This window comes from Leucoraja erinacea, chromosome 5 (genome assembly GCF_028641065.1).
Source record: "Leucoraja erinacea ecotype New England chromosome 5, Leri_hhj_1, whole genome shotgun sequence".
Taxonomy (NCBI): Eukaryota; Metazoa; Chordata; class Chondrichthyes; order Rajiformes; family Rajidae; genus Leucoraja; species Leucoraja erinaceus.
Genome location: NC_073381.1, coordinates 45,248,378 through 45,273,909, shown reverse-complemented (window position 1 = coordinate 45,273,909; position 25,532 = coordinate 45,248,378). Strand labels below are relative to the sequence as shown.

The 25,532-nt window shown below is 43.7% G+C and overlaps 1 protein-coding gene across 1 annotated transcript in view; it reads right to left on the bottom strand.

Annotated features, from left to right (window-relative positions):
- The window catches only part of LOC129697178 (exostosin-1-like), a 321,873-nt gene that overhangs the window by 53,152 nt on the left and 243,189 nt on the right, over positions 1-25,532 (bottom strand). The window contains 3 exon segments of the mRNA XM_055635487.1: positions 5,875-5,964; positions 13,701-13,796; positions 20,423-20,541. Of these exon segments, the coding sequence (XP_055491462.1) occupies positions 5,875-5,964; positions 13,701-13,796; positions 20,423-20,541 (305 nt within the window).

Sequence of the window (25,532 nt, the reverse complement as noted above, 5' to 3'; positions counted from 1 at the left end):
AAATAATCAAACTCTGTAAACATGGCTGCCGGGTATGAAGTTCAAAGCTGGTTTAGTATAACAGATTTAGTTATGAGACAATGATTGAAATGATTACGAAGATTGCGTGTCTGGTATAAGATTAGTGGGGCAAGGTGGATTTAGGAATATGGGATAGAGAGATGACTTAATTAAAAGGATCACAATCAAATGCTTGCTGAGAAGGCCTCACCATGCCTGAAGTGCCCAACAATGGTAAGTACGATGACAATTTGATACAATGGCACCTAAATGTACCAAAAATGGAGCACTGAACATAAAACATGCCACGTGTGGCTACTAGCTACAATTATAGACCAAGAAAGGGTTAGCTCTGCAAAATTTGAATATACTTCCTTTCCATAAATGTGAGCATCCATGGTAACACCAGCATCTCCAAATTCCTCTATACATCACACACTGCCCTAACCTGGAAATGTATTATCACTGAGCTATTTGAATTCTATGCCTAACACTACTCTAAATTCTGAAAGGGAATTAGGAATGGGTAATATATGCTGAGCATGCCTTTAATAACCAAATTGAATAAATGAATAAAAAATGTTTTTGATTTTTAATTGCTACTAATATCTTAACATCTGTTGTTAAGGCAATATAGACCAGAATTACACACTGCTTTACATTCATAATTATTTACATAAAACCAATATATTTCATCCTCATAACCTTCACTTCATTCCATATGTAAAATATTGAGTGTGATGTTATGAAGGTCTGCTATGTGAATCTGCATTTATATTTACAGCTCACAGATTAACATGTATTTACAGCCAATACATTATTTTACTTTTCAATTAACCAGCTTGAATCAGTAAAGAAATGTTTAGACATGTAGTTTTTGAGATTTCTTTCATGAAAACCCAATCGAAAATGACAAATAGCCATCAGCTGCTTTCTCAGGTTTCCATCAGCACACATCTTATTTCTATTTTTTGTCACAATAAAAACTATTATTTTGTAATGTTTGATTTATGTTAAAGATTTATTGAAAGTATTTCTCAGCAGACTGGACTTTTCTACTTGACATATTCTTCTGTCCCGTTGTGTCTCTGAGGGAGCGCCCTAATTTACTGCCAATTAGTAGGAAATTCATGGCAGTTTTTTTTACTGATGACAAAGTTGCCTCAAGGAACTGAAATTCAGACACTTCATGAAAGAACTTTCTAGACATCAGAGACTGAAAATTTCATCAGTCTGGCTGAGGCTCGTGGACAATATTTCTTGCCATTTAGATCCTCCCAGTTGTATTTACATATTTTTCCATGAAATGTTAAAGCATTATAAATTTTAGAAACAAGGATTTTATATGTAATGATATTATTTATTTTGATTAATTTCTGCAACACATAATGTGATTATTATAATGCCTAAATTGAATATTTGAAAGATTCATTATACTGGAACAATCTGTTCTGAATCACAGCTGCAATGTCATTGCGAGGCTCAATTTGACAAGATTTTAGAAAGCTGCCGATTCTATGGGGAATAGCCTCTGGTCTCAGTGCTTAATTGGCATAACCAAGCATTGAATTTCGATTTTATTTCCCCCTCCCCCCAAGCTGCCATATGCCTTCTTTACCACTCTAACTGCTTGTATTGCCACTTTCAGGGAGTTATGGACTTGGACCCCAAGATCCCTTTGTACATCAATTTTGTTAAGGGCCATGCCATTAATTGTATATGTTCCCCTTACATTTGACCTTCTAAAGTACAACACCTCACACTTGCATGGATCAACATCTACCATTTCTCCACCCATTTTCTGTAGCTCATTTATATCATGCTCTATACTTTGACAGCTATCATTGCTGTCCGCAACCCCAGTATATATCGCACAAACAGCAGAGGTCCCAGGACAAATCTCTGCAGAACTCCACAGGGCATTGAATATTGTCCTGCCATCATAATCCTCTATCTCAGATCATTAAGCCAGTTCTGAATCTATATAACCAAGCCACTGTTAATCCCTTGCATGCCGATCCTCTGGATCACCTACTGGGAGAATTTATCAAATGCCTCACTAAGACCCATGCAGAAAATATTGATCATCTTCATCCCCTCCTCAAAAACTCAATCAAATTTGTAAGCCACAACCTGCCATGTGTAAAGCATGCTAACTGTCCCTAATTGTTCCATTATCTTTCAAATGGGAGTAAATCCTATCTTGAAGAATTCTCTCCATTGTATCCCTATCATTAACATGAGGTACGCCAGCCTATAATTCCCTGGATTGTCTCTATGTCCCTTGTTGACTAAAGAAACATTAGCTACTCTCCAGTTCCGGAGGACCTCGCCTGAGGCTAGAGAAGACGCAACGTTCATCAACGTTCCCGTAATCTCCTCTCTTGCCTCTTTCAATAATGTGGGCTGGATCCCAGCAGGTCCTGTGGATTTATCCACCTTAATGCTCTTCAAGAGCCCCAAAACCTCCTTAATCTCAAACTGCCATTGCATATTAGTCAAGTCAAGTCAAGTTTATTTGTCACATACACATACGAGATGTGCAGTGAAATGAAAGTGGCAATGCTCGCGGACTTTTGTGCAAAAAGAAAAACAACCAAACAAACTATAAACACAATCATAACACACATATTCTTTTACATAATAAATAATGGAAGGAAAAACGTTCAGTAGAGTTAGTCCCTGGTGAGAAAGGCGTTTACAGTCCGAATAGCCTCTGGGAAGAAACTCCTTCTCAACCTCTCCGTTCGCACCGCATGGCAACGGAGGCGTTTGCCTGACCGTAGCAGCTGGAACAGTCCATTTCCAGGGGTGGAAGGGTGGATCTCTCATGATATTTGTTGGCTCTGGAGTGTGCACCTCCTGATGTATAGTTCCTGCAGGGGGGTGAGTGAAGTTCCCATAGTGCGTTCGGCCGAACGCACTACTCTCTGCAGAGCCTTCTTGTCCTTGGCAGAGCAATTCCCAAACCAGATGGTAATGTTCCCGGACAAGATGCTTTCCACCGCCGCTGCGTAGAAGCACTGGAGGATCTTCGGAGACACTCTGAATTTCCTCAATTGCCTGAGGTGGTAAAGGCGCTGCCTTGCCTTACTCACGAATGCCGAGGCGTGTGATGCCCATGTCATATCCTCAGAGATGTGGACTCCCAGATATTTAAAACAGTTCACCCTATCCACAGGATCCCCATTTATCATCAATGGAGTGTGCGTCCTCGGATGATGTGCCCTCCTAAAGTCCATGATCAGCTCCTTCGTTTTTTTGATGTTCAAGAGGAGGCTGTTATCCTGGCATCAGAATGCTAGATCAGCCACCTCCTCCCGGTAGGCCTTCTCGTCGTTGTCTGAGATCATGCCCACCACCACAGTGTCATCAGCAAACAGCAAAAAATTATTGAGTTGGAGCTGAACCTAGCCACACAGTCATGTGTGTACAGGGAGTACAATAGGGGGCTGAGGACGCAACCCTGGGGCGATCCTGTGCTCAGGGTGAGGGACTTCGATGTATTTCCTCCCATCTTGACTACCTGGGGCCTGGCGATGAGAAAGTCCAGGACCCAGGCACACAGGGAGGTGTTGAGCCCCAATTCCATTAGCTTCCCGGCCAGTCTGGTGGGGACTATCGTGTTGAAGGCTGAACTGTAGTCTATGAACAGCATCCTCACATAGCCTCCCTTCTGGCTGTCCAGATGGGAGAGAGTGGCGTGCAAGACCTGGGAGACCGCATCGTCCGTTGATCTGTTCGGACGGTATGCGAACTGCAACGGGTCCATGTTGCGAGGGAGGAAGGCGCAGATGTGTTTCTTCACCAGCCTCTCAAAGTATTTCATGACTATCGAGGTAAGGACCACCGGACGGTAGCCATTCAGACAGGCTGGGGAGGCATTTTTTGGTACCGGTACAATGATGGATTTTTTGAAGCAGGCAGGGACCACGGACTTGTCCAGGGAGAGGTTGAGTAATGTAGTGAGCACTGGAGCTAGCTGCGTAGCACAGGACTTGAGTACTCGCCCCGAGATGCCATCGGGGCCTGCAGCTTTTCTCGTGTTCACCCGTGTCAGAGTCCTCCTCACGTCGTGCTCGGACAGCGAGAATGTGTGCACATTCCTCCCTTCAGCTTCGGTAGCCAGCCCGCTGGCGGTTTTGTCGATAGTCGGCAGACCTGGGGTGGTGTTGCCCCTCTCGAAACGAGCATAAAAGGAGTTCAGGTCATCAGCTAGGGAGGTGCCGGCACTTGCGGATGAGGGAGGGGTGCTCCGATAGTTGCTTACAATCCGTAGCCCCTGCCACAGGCTTCTAGTGTCCTGCTGCTCCATCTGTAACTCCATCTTGTCTCTGTACCTCCTCTTTGCGTCCTTCACCGCCCTTCGCAGTCGGTAGGACTCTGCCTTGTAGACGTCCATGTTTCCTGATGCCAGGCCCGAGTTGTAGGCAGCGGTGCGAGCATTCAGGGCCACACGAACAGACCTGTCTACCCAGGGTTTTTGGTTCGGAAAGGTGCTTACCCTTACCGTGGGGACGATGTTGTCGGTTACTGTTGCGATGAAGTCCGTGACTGCTTCTGCGAACTCACTGACGTCACTGGAACTTGCTTCGAACATATTCCAGTTGACATCACTTAGTGCATCTTGCAGCATGGTCTCTGACTGGTCGGACCACCGCTTTACGTCCCTCGTCTCTACTGCTTCCCGAACTATCCTCTGTTTATACGCCGGCAACAGGAAAATGGCAGCGTGGTCAGATTTTCCTAGAGGAGGGAGTGAAACGGCCTTATAGCCTTTCCTGAACGGTGTGTAGCAGTGGTCCAAAGTCCACGTGATGTGTCGGTAGAAGTTCGGCATGACCTTCTTGAGTATTCTCCGCACAGTATTCTCCGCACTGATCTCACTGTCCTCCATCTCCTTTTCCATGGTGAAAACAGATGCAGAATAATTGTTTAATAGCTTGCCTCCTGGGATGGAGGTGAGGGTGATCCCAATGTGGTCTCTTATACACCGGCAAGACCAAGGATAGACTCGTTAACCGTTTAGACGAATATATGCTCAGTCCACCATGGCCAAACGCATCTCGCGATTACTAACCATTTTAACTCCTCTTCCCATTTTCATACTGACCTTTCTGCCCTAGCCCTCTTCCATTGCCAAAGTAAAGGCCACATGCAAACTGGAGGAACATCACCTGTTTGGATAGCTTACAACCCAATGATATGAACATTGAATTCTTCAATTTTAGGTAATGACCAACCACCCTCCACCAACCTTTGTCATCCTCACTCCCCCCCCCCCATCCCCCTTTCCCTCTCTTGTGGCCCACTTCTACTTGCACCTACTTTTCTCTTCCCACCAACGTTCCTTCCTCCAGCTTTACAATTCGCAACTCTTCAATTCTTTTGGCTCAATCCTTCTGTATTTTCATCTCTGACCTTTGTCCAATTGTCTACCTATCAAAAAAAAAAACGTCACCTGTATCCATTTATCACTTGCCAGCTTTTGGCCTGGTCCTCCTCTCTTTCAGCTTTCTTCTCTCCCTACCACAATTGGTCTGAAGAAGGATACCAACCTGAATTGCCAGCTATCCATGTTCTCCAAAGATGTTGCCTGCCCTGCTACGTGACTCTTGTACTTTGTTGGTTTTTTTGTAAAACAGTATCTGCAGTTTATTGGTTCTGAATTGTGTATAACGTTGGGATGTTATGTTACAATTGTACAAGACATTGTTTATTACGATACAGGAAGGAGGGATTTGGAAGACTTATGTTTTTATTGAAGATTGGAGGCTAGCCAGGAATTGGGAATCCAAGCTTGTATCTTGATAAATAATCCAGTCAAATCAATGAGCAAAGTTGCAAACCGAATTTTACCAATTGCTGACTTACCTCATTGTTTGACAGCACGGTATCTTCATCTAAACTGAGGACAGCATCTGTCTGGATGACACTGTATGGGAAAAAACGGTTGCTCATACTCTGTAAAAAGAAATAGACATTGTAAGATTATCACCCTTAAATTTAGATTTAACTTCCTTACAAGACACGTCTGTCTAGTAAATTGTTTTTTATTGCTATTTTTCTATTATCCAAAATTAAAAAATCATTTACAACATAATCTTCTGTAATTGTAAACTAAAACCATTATAATTCAATTTTTTTTATAGAAGCAAACAATTATTAGTAAACTTCATGTTAATTGTTATATAATATTTGTAAATAGGGTTGATTTATCTTTCTCAACGTAGCTTTAAATTCCACTTCCATTTTTGTTCGGTATCATTTTTGAAGGTATTCATTGCTGGATCTATTTCAGACAAGGCCACTAAAAATATGCAAATTTGATTCTAACGCAATTGACATTTTAAGTTCCCAATGGACAAGGTATACATTTACCAACCATGTAATCAAAATGCCACCCCCACCAATCATTTAACCAGTGATTGCACACTTCTCCCCATCACTGACAATTAATGACAATAAAGGGTCAGGGTTTGAAAGTTAATGTCAAGGCGAGTGTGTGCGGTGTGTATATATCTCACCTTGACATCATACTTGTACTTCCGGTGGCACTGGTGCCAGCAGCCTCCACCTACAGCCCGGTATCTTTTTGTTTTTTTGTTTATTTAGTTATGTAAAAGTGTATTTTTTTGTGTGTTTTTTTGGTGTTTTTATGTGGGGGAAGAGGGCACGGTGCGGGGGATACCGTACTTCAGCCGCTTCCTGGTGAGGGCGCGACTATTATTCGAGGCGGGCCCCCGCCCCCCCCCCCCCACAGCGGCCTACCTACCTGGATTCCTGGCGCCCTGCCTTTCCTGCCGGGATCGACCGGAGCCTGCTTGAGCAGCGGCGGGACAGCGCTGAAACATCGAGGGGCTGGCGATGCCTTACATCGGGGGTCGCCGTCTGGAGCCCGGAGTGCTGTTTGCTGCTGCACCGAACATCCACGGAGCTGCGGTTTGCGGAGCTCCCAACGCGGGCGGCGCTGACTAACAACGCGGGGTCCCTGTGACTCTGGGGGCTCGGCCTGCGGACTCAGGAGCTGCAGACTCCGGCAGCGGGATAGTCGGCTGATCAGGAGGTCCGGGCCGCTGAGGAGGAGGATGCTCACCGTCGGGGTTCGGCGTCGGCGTTCCACCAGCCCGGCGTGAGGGCCTGAACATCGGGCCACCCGGGGTGCTCGGAAGGCCCCAACCACGGATGAACACGGAGGGGAGGCTGGCTGGACTATGGTGCCTTCCTCACCTTGGTGCCATATATGTTATGTTGTGTCGTGGACTTTCTGTGTTTGTGCTTTTTTTTTTAAATTTTAATTCAATTTCAAATTTATTTTTAATATGTTTTATTATTTATTTATTATTTATTTTTTATTATTTCTTTGTGATTTTTTAATGATACTGCCTGTAAGGGAAATTCATTTTGTTGTCTCAAATTGAGACAATGACAATAAATTTGAATTACAATTACAAATTACAATTACAATTACAATAACTTGAATCCATGACCTTTTACCCACTATCAGGGCCTCACTTTCCAATGGGTTGCAGGGCCCATCCCCAATTAGTTTGCTTTGTGTGTTCTGCATTGGGTCAGTATGTGAAATAATGACCAACCCTCTGGGTTGTCAATTCAACTGTGCCTGCACCATGGGTCCTTAATCCCAATTGAATTTTATAATCGTGTAGTCATGACCAAAACCGTTCAAAGTGCTTCTACCAGGAGGCCTTGGATCAAATACTCAAGTGAAAATCACATTCTACTTGTATTGTGACTGGGAGAGGGAAGGTCAAGTATTTTTGTGCTTGGGTGTTGGTGGGTAAAGTTGGGGTGGGGACTGGGGCAGACTGGGGAATGAAGGCAAGAATGAGTCTGTGTGTGGGGTGCAATAGTAGGCAATGGGAGTAGGATATACAGATCAGGAGCTCAGGAGATAGTCTGTACCTTGAATAAGACATAATGTTCCATCTGCAGTGGGCGGCGTACTCGCTCAGCAGCGGCCTCTGCAGTCTGGGTTTTATTATTTCACTCAAATGTAGTTGCAGGAACTTTTTTGTGGGAGGTGTGTGTGTGGGGGGGGTGGGGAGAGACCTCTTCCACCCCTGCAACAGACTGGGGGCCGGGGGGGGGGGGGCAAACGCCTCCTTGCCCTGCAGTGGAGAACGGAGAGGTTGAGAAGGGTTTCCGTTGTCGTTGGGGCAATTCGCAACGAGGAGCGCCTTTCTCAACAGGAAGAAGAACGGGGACTTCTATTATTTATTATGTAAAATAATATGCCGTCGCGGGGTGTTGGCCGAGTCCGGAGCGGGTGGAGCGGTGGAGGAGCGCTGCTGCTGCTGTGTATGTGACAAAGAGTCGGACTCCAACTTGGTATGTGAACGGCGGACCAAGCCCGCGGCTCCCTGGAGGGAGAATTTTTTCAGGGCTCTCGCAACATGCGACTCCTTAATCCCAATTGAATTTAATAATCCTGGAGTCATGACCAAAACCCTGTTCAAATGGCCGCTCTGTGAGCGCAGCCGGGGGCTTGGACCAAGACCCGGTGTGAAACCTCACACCACCCGGTATTGGAATGGGAGCGGGACAGGCCATCGCCAGCCGGGGGCTTTGACTTGGACTCTGAATCGGGGGGGGGACTGGGGGGAGAGTGCAGTGGAGAGAAAGCAAGATTAGGCCTTCCATCACAGCTATGTGATGGATGTTTATGTTAATTATGTTGTGTCTTGGGTCTATGTGTTTGTAATGTATGGCTGCAGAAACGGCATTTCGTTTGGACCTCAAGGGGTCCAAATGACAATTAAATGTATCTTGTATAGAAAGTAAGAATACATGGGGCTCTTTGAGAATGCTGAAAGTGACTAGTGAGAAGCCACAGACATCAATACTTGGCTCCCAGCTATCCATAGTTTATATATTAATGATATATATGAGGAAACAATGTATTATTTCTAGGTTTGTTCATGACAAGAAGCTGGCTGGGATCGTGAATTGTTTGGAGGATACAAAGGAGCTTCTAGGCAAATTGGACAAGTTAAGTCAGTGGGCAAATACATGGGATGTGCAATTGAATTTGTGGGGCCATTGTCAGAGATATTTATATCATTAATACCCAGAGGCTGGTGCTGGAAGACTGGAGGGTGTCTAAAATTCAGCCTCTTTTTAAAAAAAATACTGAGGTAAAGCGTGGAAACCACAGACTGGTGAGGCATGGGGTGCAGGTACATATTTCCATGAAAGTGGCAACGTATGTGGACAGGGTGGTGAAGAAGGCATTTGGCTTGCTTGGCTTTGTCAGTCAGATACTGAGTACAGGAATCAGGGTGTCATGTTACAGCAGGGCCATACTTGGAGTACCATGTACAGTTCTGGATGCCCTGCTATTGGAAGCATCTCATTAAACTGGGAAGTCTGCAAAAGAGATTTATGTTATCAGGTTTAAGGGGTTTGAGTTGTAAGAACAAGCTGGATAGGCTGGGTCTTTCTTCCCTGGTGTATAGGAGGTGTGAAATTGTGAGCATCAGTGATAGGATGAGAATTTTTATACTGACGAATTGTAATGTTTATGTTGGCCTAAAATAGGACACCTTGATAGTGTCCTCTGTGATGTTCAAAGAAAAGACTCTGAACTCTTGAAGTGTTTTGCAGATAGCTATAAAATCATGAGGAGTGTAAAATCATAGAAAGATAAGAACCACACCTTTTCCAAGGGATTAGGAGTCTAAAACCAGAGGGCATATGTTTAAGGTACAAGGGGACCTCTTTCACACAGAAGATGTTGCCTACATGGAACAAGTTGCCAGAGGAAGTGGGAGAGGCAGATACAATTATGACATTTAAAATACACTTGAACAGGTGTATGGACAGGAAAGGTATGGAGGCATTTTGGCCAAGCCGTGGGACAATGGTCAGGCAACTTGATCAGCATGGATGTATTGGATTGAAGGGCCTATTTCCATGCCATGACATGGTAGTTTGCAAGCAGCTGAACATTGGCACAAATTAGTGCAAAATAATTCACTAGATTCAAGATTCAATTTAATTGTCACATGTACCAATTAAGGTACAGTGATTTTTGAGTTATCATACAGCCATACTAAATAAAAAATCAAAAATGCACACAGCACATAAAATAAAGTTTAACATAAACATCCACCACAGTGGAATCAACATTCCTCACTGTGATGGAAGACAATAAAGTTCAGCCACCTTCCTCCTTTGTTCACCCGTGGTGGTCGGGGCCTTGAACCCTCCGCAGTGCCGCTGCCGATGTTCAAGCCCTCTCGTCAGGATGATCGAAACTCCGGCATCGGGACAGATCATAACACTCCGCGGCATGGAGCTCCCAAGTCGGCCACTTCTTACCGGTGACCTGCTGCTTCACGGTGTTAAAGTCCACAGGTCCCACGGTCGGAGCTCCAACACTAGCGATCCTCGGTAAAAGATCCCAGGCTCCGCAATGTTAAGTCCGCGCCGCACCCGTGGCTTGAAGCTCCAGGCCGGTCCCCAGGAAAGGCCGCACCACTCCACGTTGTAGGCCGCAGGGGGGGGGGACGGAGATGCGACACGGAGAAAAATCGCATCTACGTTGGGGTAAGTGACTGGAAAAAGTTTCCCCCTAATCCCCTCCACCCACCCCCCACATAAAACATACCAAGAGACATTAAAACATTCAGGACATACTTTAAATAATAAAAACAGAGAAGGGACAAGACAGACTGCTGGCGAGGCGGCCATTACGGACGCCACCCAGTGGTGATTTTATTCAATGTTAAAAAGTAAATAATTGTTCAAGTATGATATATATAGTAAATTACGCGTGTGATGCCTGTGGCTTTATTTTTGTTTTCATTTCATGCATTTTATCTCACTGATAAAGCTCAATAAAAAAATTGGTCAGCATTTTTATTTGATGAACCAAAAGATGCTTTTAAAACCCATCAGTTTCATTTTTTTTTGCTGGTCTGGTACATTTTTGTGGTGTATTTTGATGTTAACTGAATAGATTTGGCAAACAATGTTTTAGGCTCTCCTTCAATTCCCACCGATGCTTTTCATTTGATTCCCACTTTTCCTTACATCTGTACATCTGAACATCTGAAGTTAAGCCAGATGTTTCTCTTGAGTTTTTAATGTTTCAGCCACTTTTCTCCAATAAAAATAATTCATAGCTGAGCTACATAAAGTTAGTACAAATCATGCAGCTCGGGATTTTGCTCAGCTGCAAATACTTTAGCCAATTTTGCTTGTCAGCTGCTTTCACGTTATGTTTTGCTATTCTAAGGCGCTGAAGCATTTTGTACTACTGTAAATTATGAAAAAGTGAACTAAATGTAGTAAAACTAGTTAGATATAGAAACATAGAAAATAGGTGCAGGAGTAGGAAATATCCATATAGTAACTGCAGAACTAATGTAAAACATGGAATACACTAATGTAATAAATAAATAAATAATCACAAAACTTTGGTAGTGGGTTTCACGCATACATGTTCCACCTCTTTGCCAAAGAGGATATTCATGTTATCCAACAGATCTAATTTTTCATAAGCTTCAGTAGCAAATTTGATTTCAGTATTAAACGGATTTTCACAATCTGCCAATCATTACCTCATTCTAATGGCACATTGTCTGAAATTTCTTCTGCAACCACTGGGCCAAAGGAGCATCTCCTGATTAGTCAGGTTTGCATTTTTTCACATACAATAGTGTATTGAAACATACACATTTGCAGTAATGCATCCACTCAGATTGCATTCTTGGCATTTATTTTTTCTTGTACAACTAATACAGGGTTAAAAAGAGGCATAGATAGTTGGATATTTCCCCCCTGAGAAAAGATCCTGACTGTACCCTATCTATGCCTCTCATAATTTTATACAAATCTATCAAGTCATAAGAATATGTCATAGGAGCTGAATTAGGCCATTGGGCTTATCAAATCAACTCTATCTTTCAATCATGGCTGATCTATATTTCCCTCTTAACCTCATTCTCCTGCCTTTTCTCCTTAACCGTTGACATCCATAACTAATCACGAGCCTGTTAATCTCTGCTTTAAAAATACCCAATGATGCCCTCCACAGCTCTCTGTGGCAATGACCCACAGATTCACCACACTATGCCTAAACAGAAATTCCTCATCTTTTTCTAATATATTCATAATTTGTAAGAGAGGCAGAAGCCCCTCCTGAGGCTGTGCTTTTGTTACCTTAGCCTTGACGTCCCCACTAGTGGAAAGACACCATATGACACAGGGGACCAATGTTTGTGATTTTTACTCAGAGTAGCAGGCCCCAGGAAGGTGGTGGAGGCAGGTTCGTTGTACATTTAAAATTGAGTCTAACGACAAGGAAATTCTGCAAGGTATAAAAAATGCATGTGCAACGAGAGGCAGAAGGCCCCTCCTCGAAGATAGACACAAAATGCTGGAGCAACTTAGCGGGTTAGGAGCTTCTCTGGAGAAAAATAATAGGTGACATTTCGTGTCGAGACCCTTCTTCAGACTGAAAGTCAAGGGAAAGGGAAACTAGACACCCTGCGGCTGTCACACTACTCAACAATGTACCTCGGTGATTGCCAATCACCCCCCCCCCCCGGATACTCCTCCCACCAGGAAAACACTATGACTGTATCCATGTAAATAGATGTATTTATTGCCCATATTCTATGTTGCTCTTCCAGGGAGATGCTAACTGTATTTCATTGTCTCTGTACTGTACACTGACAATGACAATTAAAGTTGAATCTGAATTTGAATCTGAATCTAGAAGAATACGCTTGCATTCCCTCTTTCTGCCTCTCCCCCATCCTAGTCATCCTGATAATTCCACTATTTGCATCCATATATCTCTTCATTATCACTTCTTCCACAGCCAACAATGGACCATTGTGGTCTCCACCTTCCCATGATCATCGGTACGGGCTCTGATTTGTTCAAAACTCTAGTTTGGACCAGACATTGGTGATCAAAGCTCATGTCTAATTTTTAATTACTTATTATTCCAGCAACTTATTATTCATATCTAAACATAAAAGAAGTATGTCTAATGTTAGAGATCGGAAGTAAAATGACACTACTATTTTCCAAGATTCATAAAGTACCCAAAAATAATATCAAATTACCATGTCTTAATGTTTCACCATCACTTTAATATAGTGTGTTTTCCCTTTGCCGTTGAATCTCACATAGTGAATGGATTCAGAAGTGATATATTTTTTAAATCTTGCATTACCTAAAGATGTTTATTTACATTTGGGTCTCTTATTTCCAAACAATTGAAACTGAACAGATTAAATCATTCATTTATTTGTGCAAAAAATTTAATGGCAGTCTGCTGACATTGACCCGTTTCTCCTTACCCTTCCCTTCCCCCCCCCAACCCTATCCTGTTGTTCATAGTGGGGACTCTGGCCTTGTCAACCATGAACTAATTCTGATAGTTTAGTCAGCTCCTCTTTTTGTATACTGTATATTCTTCCACATTAGTAAACCACATTAACTAAAAGCTGATATGTACATTTACCACTAAAACCTTTTTCAGTTAATAGTATAGTTGCTTGATTTGTGAGAAAACATAGCCTTAAAATCATAACATTTTAAACAACCTTATATGGATTTAACAAGGTCAATATACTGCTCAGTTAAGAAGAGTGACCAAAAAAATGTTGTTTTCAATAGAAATTAGTCAAATATCATGAAGTTGCTTAAAACAGACCCACCTTGCTTTCTCCTTCAATCACAGTTATAGGCACTGGGGTGGATGGCCACTTGTTCTTGGCAGGTAAAGGCCTATCACAGTTCCATAACACTACAATCTTAACAAAAAATATATGTATTAATTGGCTTGACAAATGAAAAACACTGTTTTCATAGGAGCTTAATCAGAAGAGATCAGAGAGAGAGAACATTCCAGCCAAAACTTTTTCACTGAAGTTTTCTTAAAGTTTACCCATTTATAAAAAAAATAGGTTAATTAATTTTCTATTATATTTAATATACTTTTTAAATATCAACACGAGTTAAAGAAAATGTATTAACTCTTTACATAATAATATATACATTTTACGTTCTTTTTACATTTCTATTTATTTGTTTTAAATTTAATTCTTTATTTCGAACAGAATAAAACAGTAAAAAGCAAGTGTGAAACAGCATACAAAAAACAAAACAAGAATATATATAAAGTGTCATAAACAATATCTATAAATAAATGAAATTGTATGTGTCCGAAAAGGAGCAGGATGAAGCCAAAGCTTATTAATTCCCACCCCTTATTCAACTGCCTATAATTATCTTATACAAATTTAGCAGCTTTATATATACACCATATGTACACCAGCAGCTCTATGTACACCAAATTACTTAAATTTATACACTAATCAAATATATACAAAGCCATACAAAAAAAGAGAAACAAAAGAAAAAAAGAAAAGAAAAAACCCTCATATACTATACAATCTCTTAGTCATATATACAACCCATCACCCTATAATCACCATTCCCAATACAATCAGAAGAACAAATATTCCACTTACAATCATCTATCCTCATCCCAATATCCTTTTAAAAACGTGTTTTTGTACACCTTTTTAAACTGAATTATGTTTGTGCTAAGTTTTATCTCCTGTTCCAGACCATTCCACAAATTCACCCCACAGATTGCTATGCACATACTTTTAAGAGTTGTTCTGACATTGAGTTTTTTAAAATTATGTTCCCCTCTCAAATTATACCCACCCTGTCTTTCCATAAACAGTTTTTGTGTATTTCCTGGAAGTAAATTATTTCTTGCTTTGTACATGATTTGTGCAGTCTTAAATTTAACCAGATCGGCGAACTTCAGTGTATGTGGCTTTAAGAATAATAAATTGGTATGTTCAAGATATCCAACGTTATTGATAATTCTTATTGCTCTTTTTTGTAATGTGCATAACGGCTGTAGGTTGGTTTTGTAGGTGCTACCCCATATCTCCACACAGTAACTCAGATATGGCAATGAGTGTTTTATACAATGTAATGATTTGTGGCCCAGAATGTGTCGTGATTTTCCCAATACAGGTGCACAACCTTTTATCCGAAAGCCTTGGGACCAGACACTTTTCGTAATTCAGATTTTTTCGGCTTTCGGAATGGAAGATTTTTAGCGTAGATTTTAACGGCTGGCTCAGTGGTAGAGTGCTCGGCTCGTATCCGCAAGGTCGCGAGTTTGCGCCTCGATCCCGGCAGTTACTCGATCGCGAGTTTGAGTCTTCAATGTCGTTTTTTCTTGCAGAATAGGAGAGAATAGGGAGGGTTAAGCTGGGATCATTCTCTGCGAGATGATCTTAGTGCGGGAGACAAGTGTAGGAGAGGTGTACTGACTGTGTGGGCAGAACTTTGGAAGTGATTGCCCACCATTCTCAAAAGCCGCTGTGTCTCCCTGTCCCTCCAACTCCAGAGGAATCCGCTCCCCGATGGGCCGCTACGGCGACAAGTGGCAGTTCGCCCACAGCCCGAGCTGCGCCCCCTCATCCGCAACCCGGGTTCCTCTGGAGTTGGAGCGGGGCTGGGCTAGAGTTGTTGCTGGCTGTGAGTCTCTGGGATCTCCGTGCTTGCAGTGGGCCTGGGGGTCGGTGTCCCGATGAGGGGGCACAGCTCGGGCTGTGGGCGAACTGCCACTTGCCGCTGTAGCGGCGCATCGGGGAGCGGCTTCTGGTGGTCCTGACGTCTCTCAGCTCCTGTCCAGGGGGGTGGCCGGAGACGTCAGGACCAACAAGAACCCGCTCCCCGATGCGCCGCTACAGCGACAAGTGGCAGTTCACCCACAGCCCGAGCTGCGCCCCCTCATCCGCAACCCGGGTTCCTCTGGAGTTGGAGCGGGGTTGGGCTAGAGTTGCTGCTGGCTGTGAGTCTATGGGATCTCCGTGCTTGCAGTCGGTGTCCCGTTGGTCCTGACGTCTCCGGTCACCCCCCGGAATGGAGCTGAGACTGGGAACTGTACCGCCCTTGCCCCCTCCCTCTGCAACTGCAAACAACCCCACAGTTCCCAGTCTCAGCTCCTGTACAGGGGGGTGGCCGGAGACGTCACAGCCCGAGCCATCAGCTTCTGTCCCTACGGGGACAGCGGAGAGCGTGTTCCTCTGGAATTGGAACGGGGCTGGGCTGCTGCTGGCTGTGGGTCTCTGGGTTCTCCGTGCTTGCAGTGGGCCTGGGGGTCGGTGTCCCATTGGTCCTGACGTCTCCGGTGACTGGCACTGGCTCCAACGTGAAGACAGTGCAAAGCCCCCGCGCCGGTGCAATGGGCGGGGAGCTGGAGAGGGGAGGGAAGGGGTCACACACATGGCCGGGAAGCAGAGGGGTGTAGGTGGGGTGAAACTGAAGGGAGCGACAATTTGCTGCTGCCTGCCCTCCGAGTTAAAAAAGTTCCCACGCAAGACTCACGATACACTGTGTATCGTGAGTCTACCGTGGGAACTTTTTAACTCAGCGGAATATACCCTCACCTTCTCTTTTATGAATGGGGATTTAGTTCCCCTTTCTTCGAGGACCGACCGGAGGTTCCGCTGTCACCTCTGCGGGCCGCCCTCGGTGAACGTTTTCAAGGACCTTTCTTCAAGGACTGAAAAAATGTCGCTATTCGGAGGTTTTCGTTATTTGGATCTTCGGATAAAAGGTTGTGCACCTGTATTGCTATGGACTTTGCCAGTTTTGCTTTGACGTGGTTTATATGTGGTTTCCAGCAGAATTTGTGGTTGAAGATTACACCAAGAAATTTATTTTCATATACTCTTTCTATACTTATGTTATCTATTTTCAATTGTACTTGAGTGTTTGTTTTATATTTTCCAAATAAAGGAAAGAACTAGAAATAGAGCCTGGATATAGGGTGCAAGTTGAATCAAGAGTTAAAATTGGCATGTTATGGGAGATTTCAACATGCAGGTAGACTGGAAAAATCAGGTTGGTACTGGACCCCAAGAAAGGGAGTTTGTGGAGTGCCTCTGTGATGGATTCTTGTATTGGAGCAGCTTGTATTGGAGCCTACCAGGAAGGAGGCAATTCTGGATATAGTGCTGTGTAATGAACTGGATTTGATAAGGGAACTTGAGGTTGAGGAGCCATTAGGAGGTAGTGACCATAATATGGTAGGTTTTGAACAAAGGGGGCTATGGAGCCATGAGGGAGGAGCTGGTCAAAGTTGACTGGAAAGATACCCTAGCAGGGATGACAGTGGAACGACAATGGCAGGTATTTCTGGGAATAATACAGGTGCAGGATCAGTTCATTCTTAAGTGGAAGAAAGATTCCAAGGGGAGTAAGGGCGACTGTGGCTGACAAGGAAAGTAAGGACAGTATAAAAATACAAGAGAAGAAGTACAACGTAGCAAAGATGAGCGGGAAGCAAGAGGATTGGGTAATGCTTAAAGAGCACCTGAAGACAACTAAAAAGGCAATAAGGGCAGAAAAGATGAGGCTGGATAAGCTAGCCAAGAATATAAAGAAGGATAGTAAAAGCCTCTTTAGGTATGTGAAGAGGAAAAATATAGTTAAGACCAAAGTTGGATCCTTGAAGACTGAAAAGGGTGAATTTACTATGGGGAACAAGGAAATGGCAGATGAGTTGAACAGGTACTTTGGATCTGTCTTCACTAAGGAGGGCACAAACAATCTTCCTGATGTACTAGTGGCCAGAGGATCTGGGGTGATGGAGAACCAGAAGGAAATCCACATTAGGCAAGAAATGGTGTTGGGTGGATGGGACTGAGGCTGATAAATTCCCATGGCCTGATGGTGTGCATCCCAGGGTACTTAAGGAAGTGTCTGTAGAAATCGTGGACGCATTGGTGATAAGTTTCCAATGTTTGATAGATTCAGGATCAGTTCCTGTGGATTGGAGGGTAGCGAATGTTATCCCACTTTTTAAGAAAGGCGGGAGAGAGAAAACAGGGGATTATAGACCAGTTAGCCTGACATTGGTGGAGGGGAAGATGCTGGTCAATCATAAAAGATGAAAGAGTGGCACATTTGGATAGCAGTAACAGGATCGGTCCGAGTCAGCATGGATTTACAATGTAACGGGTATAGCTTGGACCCAATAGCAGCACAGAATCAGGCAGGTATAATTGGTCATGAACTTTATTACGATACTGTAACACAGAGATGGGTATACCGTACTCACACAGAGGCTCAGGATTGAGCGAGGGTTCCGAAGAGGGGCAGGCAGGAGACGTAGTCGGGGTAGCGGAAGGTCCGGTAACCCGGAGATCCAACACACGATGCAAACAAACCAGCGAGGGACAGACGAAAGGAGAGTCGAAGCCAGGCAAGGTCAAGGAGCCATTGCAGGGATACACCAAACAGCCCAGGAGAGAGGCAGACAGAAACCAGGAGGTACGGGATGAAGGCCGTGGTCGGGGACAGAAGGCTGAGGTGATATCCGGGAAGATGACAGGACGGAATGGTCAGGGGCAGGCAGGTTCGAATCCGTGTAGTCAGTCGGGAAATCGCTGGAGAGTCTTGCATGAATGCTGAGAACAATCTGGCACTGTGTGAACAGTGAGGAGATACTATATACCGGGTTAATTGGTGATCAGAGGCAACTGAGTACAACAGGTGAGGAGAGTTGGGCTGATGAGAGGGGAGTGGCAGGCAGGCAGGTGAGGAGAAGGAGGGACCGGTGGAAAAGTACTGGGAGGTGAAGTGGATGAGAAGGCAGACTGTGACATACAAAGGGGAAATCATGCTTGACTAATCTTCTGGATCTTTTTGAGGATGTAACTAGGAAAATGGACAAGGGAGAGCCAGGTGATGTAGTGTGCCTGGACTTTTAGAAAGCATTTGATAAGGTCCCACATAGGCAATTACTGGGGAAAATTAGGGCACATGGTATTGGGGGTAGAGTGCTGACGGATAGAAAATTGGTTGGCAGACAGGAAACAAAGAGTAGGGATTAACGGGTCCCTTTCAGAACGACAGACAGTGACTAGTGGGGTACCGCTGGTCTCGGTGCTGGGACCGCAGTTATTTACAATATACATCAATGATTTAGATGAAGGGATTCAAAGTAACATTAGCAAATTTGCAGATGACAGAAAGCTGGGTGGCAGTGTGAACTGTGAGGAGGATGCTATGAGAATGCAGGGTGACTTGGGTGAGTGGGCAGATGCATGGCAAATGCATTTTAGTGTGGATAAATGTGATGTTATCCACTTTGGTAGCGAAAATAGGAAGGTAGAATATTATCTAAATGGTGTCAAGTTGGGAAAAGGGGAAGTACAATGAGATCTGGGGGTCCTTGTTCATCAGTCAATGAATGTAAGCATGCAGGTACAGCAGGCAGTGAAGAAAGTGACTGGCATGTTCGCCTTCATAACAAGAGGAGGAGTATAGGAGCAAAAAGGTCCTTCTGTAGCTGTACAGGGCCCCAGTGAGACCACATCTAGAGTAGTGTGTGCAGTTTTGGTCCCCTAATTTGAGGAAGGACGTTCTTGTTATTGAGGGAGTGCAGCGTAGGTTTACAAGGATAATTCCCGGGATGGCAAGACTGCCGTATGCTGAGAATGGAGCGGCTGGGCTTGTATATTCTGGAATTTAGAAGGATGAGAGGAGATCTTATTGAAACTTATAAGATTATTAAGGGTTTGAACACGCTAGAGACAGGAAACATGTTCCTGATGTTCGGGGAGTCGTAGGGCCGAATGGCCTACTCCTGCACCTATTGTCTATTATTATATTCTTCCACAAATTAATTAATTGTAAACATAAGTTATGATTTTCAAATCATTGAAGAAACAATGTTTCATCATTGAAGGAACTGAATAGAGTTCAAATTAATAAGAAGTATTTTGCAGATGCATTGTAATGCTTCGAATGGGCCTGTCCTACTTGCGCGACTTTTTCGGCGACTGCCGGCACCCGTCATAGGTTGTTGCAGGTCACCGAAAATTGTCAACATGTTGAAAATTCAGCAGCGTCCACACAGACGCTACGACTCTTTGGGCGACTGAGGAGACTACTCACGATCATACAGGCGACACCCCGGCGACGTGAGTAGTCCCCCAAAGAGTCGTACATTGTTCTGGTCACCGATGGATTTTCAACATGTTGAAATATTTCGCCGACCTGCAACGACCTACGACGGGTATCGGCCATCGCCGAAAAAGTCGCGTAAGTGGGACAGGCCCATATTGCTGGCCCAGTTACAACATTTAGAGATCAGACGAGGACTTGGAACTCAAGAACTTTCCAATCTGGATAAGATATTTCTTGCACATATATATTTATTTTCCTTAATGAAATTCTGAAGAACAACGGTTTATCTCAGGAAACAATAAGATTAAAATCTGGATCCATGGATGATAAATTAATGCATCTTGTGAAGGAAATTAAAATATCTTTACTTCTGCAGCAGTGCCATCAACATTTTGCAAAAAGTTATGATTCTTATCTCCTCAATACTTACCTGTTTGCAGTACTTTGATCTTGATACAGCTAATATCAGTTTTACTATAGGCTGGGACTGTGTCAAAAGAGGGGAAACTGCCTGAATGACTGCTGTGAACTCTTCACTTGGATTGATACCTGTTAAATAAACAGATCATTGACCACATCAATGAGCAGAGAGCAATAATAACTGAAATAGCGAACAGTGTTATGAGTAACTCAACAAATAACACAAGATAAATTAAACATCAAATAAAACCAGTGAAAGCAGTTGTTTGCTGATCTTGCAAATGACATAAACTAATTATTTTACTGGAAGATTAGTCTATCAGTTTGCCAAATATGGATGTCACTCCCAAAGTTGACTTTTAATGTCCATCCCTCAAATCTCAGGAAAGGTAACAAGTCTCTCCCCTTGTTGGATTTGGAGTCACACATGGGCCAGACTAGGTTAAGATGTCTTTTTTACATCCATAAAGGGCATTACTGATTCAGGTAGATTTTACAATATGTTAGGACTTTCATTACATTTCAATGATTTATTTAATTACTAACATTTAAATTCACCAGCTGCTGTTTTTATAGAACTCTCACCCCTGGATCAACATCTCAGCCTCCCATTCCTGTGACATAACTCCTTTGCTGCCATATCCATTGTGAAGAAACATTTGCTGAAGTACTGCCTCAAAGAGTGCTGAATGTTCACAGCCCCATTGTACATTGAGCTATCTGAGATAAAGTATAGGACTGGTGTAAGAGAACAAGAGGGGCATTAATCATTGTTTTTCTATGGGTAACTACACCCTTCCTGCCCCATCAAACACATGGTCAACCCCTCTCCTTCTCGCCCTCCCCCTCCATCCACCATCTACCAGGAGCTTGTGATTCACCAATGCATTACCCAATCCCACCCTCAGGAATCTTTGAAGTTATCCTCCTGGTGAGGCCCTGCTTCAACCACCAGAACCACAAATACTATGCATCTCTTCCAACGATGCACTGGCTCACCCTTGCTTATTATTCATTTGGTATGTTCCACCTAGGTGCAATGCCTGAAAAGATGTGTGTAAGTGCACACTCAAATTTAAACATTGTGCCCATGATTAAAACCCTATTCAATGTGCTATGTAAAAACAGATGAATCTGGTCTTGAAGGGCACTGATGAATGTATAGACTTGTCTCCTCGAAAACAGATTCCTGCATAAATCGAAAAACAGGAATACATTTATGTTCTGAGCACAGTATCACACTGACTAGCATATCTCCAATAACTGTGATTATGAGTCATAAAGCTAAAAATTGAGGGTCAGGGACACAGTGTACTTTATTGTTTAATGTAGATTAGAGATACAGTGCGGAAACAGGCCCTTTGGTGCACCTTGTCCATGCCGACCAGTGATCCCCACACATTAACACTACCCTACACACACTACGTACAATTTTTACATTTATACCAAGCCAATTAACCTACAAATCTGTACGTCTTTGGAGTATGGGAGGAAACCGAAGATCTCTGAGAAAACCCATGCAGTCACAGGGAGAACGTACAAACTTCATACAGGCAGCACCCGTAGTTGGGATTGAACCCGGGTCTCCGGTGCTGAAAGTGCAGTAAGGCAGCAACTCTACCACTGTGCCACTGTGCCCTGTAATTAGGCTCCGGGGTTTAATTTTCAGCATTTTGTAATTACAACTGATAAGTTCAGTAAAATTAAGGCTTTGAATCCTGAAAATAATCTTCAAAATACTTCATGGGAATTCTGGAAATCTGAAGTATAAATCGAAAATTTTGGAAATACTCAGCAGGTCAGTTTTGGTATGATGGAAGACCCTTTTGGCATGATGGAAGGCAGGAGAGATAACAGAAGGGACAAAAGAACAAGTAATGGACACAGCATCCCAGGAGAAGTGTAAATATAAAATAATTATCCAATGTAATGTGAATGCTGCAAATCTGAAATGGAAATACCAATTAACTGAAACAGTTGGACTATGGAGGACATAACATTTCTCATCAGAAGAGGAAGTGATGATCCTCAAGCAAGCAGCATTTGGTCTCCCCCAAACCTGAACTGCTCTCTCACAATATGAAAAAGAGAAGCAGGGAAGACTTGTCTGGTTATGTCACCATTTTGGAGAAGTCAGAAACTAGCTTTAGAAATTGTGTGGGAAATCCATGGTTGAGAAAAAAAGAAGTTGCATTAGAAGCACTGATACAGAAGGTGGGATTGAGAGAATGGATGGAAAAACTGAGAGAATGAAATGATGCCCCGACGAGAAGCATGGTGGGAGGAAATGTAGCCAGTGTAGCTGGGGGAGTTGACGGCCTTTACTGAATGCTGGTTACTAACAATTTCTGAAAGGAAAGAAGTCAAGGAAGGGAAGGCAAGAGAAGAGTCAGAAATTAATCAGGTGAAGGTAACAGCAGGGTAGAAATTGGTTAAGAGCTCAGACTGAGCAAGAAGGAGCACTGATACAATCATCAATTTGCTGAAGGCGAGGGTGGGAATCCAAATGGGGTTTAAACAGGAAATGCTCCACAAAGAAGAGGAAAAGCTTGGACAGAATGTGACAGAATATACACAATATTTGCTAACAATATTTAGTCTAAGTTGGAACCTTACAGAGATTCATGCACTAAGGCAGCTGTGTTTGAAATATATGTTTCAACCAGTAATGACAATTTTATCTCACTCATACCTAAAGCCAAGATCATTACCCAAGAAAAAGGTGACAATTAATTGGTAATAATTTAAAGGAATTTTCACCTGGGGTCACAGTAGAACATTGTGCTTACCAGGGAGGGAGAAAAGAAGAATCACCCTTGTTCCCCGCACCATCCACTGCTAAATGATTTCACAGAGATATCTCTGTTGAATTAGACCTCTTTTAATCAAGCATTGGATGACAGCGCAACCATGCCCATCTGTGAGGCTCCAGACAAATGAAAAATCTGCCATTGTTCAGTGTTTGTAGCTATAATCAAAGAATGAACACAAGATATGGAAGATCTGCCTAAACACACAGAATTGCACAACTGGTTATGTCCACATGCTCAAAACACCCAAAAAGAAAATTGAAGTCAATGCTTGCAAAAATCTGAAAGATGTTAATAAAAATACTGGATCATCATTTATAATGCTGTCAAAATGTCACACAAAGGAAGTACAGATGCACATGATGTGATTCAAAGAAATGAAGACAATTTCATGCAACAGTGGCTATCACAGCTCTAATTTTATGTCTCAACACTATTTATATTAGGATTTCATTTTTGGACCAAGGCTGCAATGTTCCTTCCAATTTTTGCAGCAAAATAATGTGATTTCTATCTGTGAATAGAAACACGGCAATATAACTCACATACAAATAGCACACATAAGCCCAGGGACACAAGTATTTAATTCAAGGGGTTTCCTCACACTGGTAGCATGGAGCTACCAATTACAAAATTAATCCTTTATGTGTGCAGTGACTTAACTTTCCTAGTGAATCCAGTATCTCTCTCTCTCTCTCTCTCTCTCTCTCTCTAATTTGACAATGACTGATCAAAGTGCACACTCAAAACAGAAGATAAAGGCAGAACAATTCACAATGACCAATCCTGTACTTGTATCACTTCAGGCTATTTTGGTTTAGTTTAAATGACAATAAATATGGCATTAGAAGTAAGCAGATAGTTTTGCTGCAGTACTATGAATGTGTACATGAACATTCACACTTGGGTAGCTGTGAAGTTTCCAACAATAGTTAAAATTTAGGAAGTACTAGACCAAGTGGGACCTGTTGGGTCCTGTCCCCTCAACGTGCGGATGCGGGGGTGGAGGGCGGCCTGCAGCATCACACACACACATACTAACCACTCCCCCCACACACACATTAACCCCCCCTTGATATAATATTAATATTATTCATTTGCTCCTTTTCCCCCGTCCCCCACCCTATCCACTCACGCATATCCCCCAACTGCGCAGCGAGAGGGGGGGGGGGGTGGGGAAGAGAGAGAGAGAGAGAGAGAGAGAGAGAGAGCGAGAGAGAGAGAGAGAGCGAGAGAGCGAGAGAGAGAGAGAGAGAGAGAGAGAGAGAGAGGGAGAGAGAGAGAGAGAAAAAAAAAAAAAGAAAAAAAAAAAAAAAAAAAAAAAAAAAAAAAAAGGGGGGGGGGGTAGAGGGGGAGGGGGATAGAGAGGGAGGGGATAGAGAGAGGGGGGGGGGATAGGGAGGGAGGGGGGGGAGAGAGGAGGGGGTAGAGAGGGAGGGGGGTAGAGAGGGAGGGGGTAGAGAGAGAGGGGGGTAGAGAGAGGGGGTTTAGAGAGAGGGGGTTAGAGAGAGGGGGTTAGAGAGAGGGGGGGTTAGAGAGAGGGGGTTAGAGAGAGGGGGTTAGAGAGAGGGGGGTAGATAGGAAGGGAGGGTAGATAGGGAGGGAGGGTAGAGAGGGAGGGAGGGTAGAGAGGGAGGGAGGGTAGAGAGGGAGGGTAGAGAGGGAGGGAGGGTAGAGAGGGAGGGAGGGTAGAGAGGGAGGGGGACAACTTGTTCTATTTGATTGTGCCCACCAGGTTCATTGTGACATCATCAATGGAAAGTGCTGCAAGGGTCTCCCAGGAGATTAAAAGATAGCCAACACAACCCTGCATACACACGGAAATTTAGAATGTTGAGAATAAAGGGAAGAGTTTTAGTATAATATCAGACCAGACTGAGTGTTCACACTGGAGGGCTAGTCCCCCTACGCAATATTCCGTCACTCAAGCCTGATGTGCTAGCAGCTCACTCAGGGCTGGCGGGCTGGCAGTTGACTCATGGCTATTCCTTGATATTCTATTTCAAGCAGGGTGCAAGGCCACCAAATTCAAGTGCAGTTTCATGCCATTTCAAGCAGGGTGCAGGGCCACCAAACTCAAGTGTAGTTTCCTACCACTTCAAGCAGGGTGCAAGGCCACCAGATTCAAGTGCAGTTTCCGACCACTTCAAGCAGGGTGCAAGGTCACCAAATTCAAGTGGTTTCATACCACTTCAAGCAGGGTGCAAGGCCACCAAATCCGTGCAGTTTCCTACCACGTCAAGCAGGGTGCAGGGCCAACAAATTCAAGTGCAGTTTCGTACCACTTCAAGCAGTGAAAGGCCACCAAAT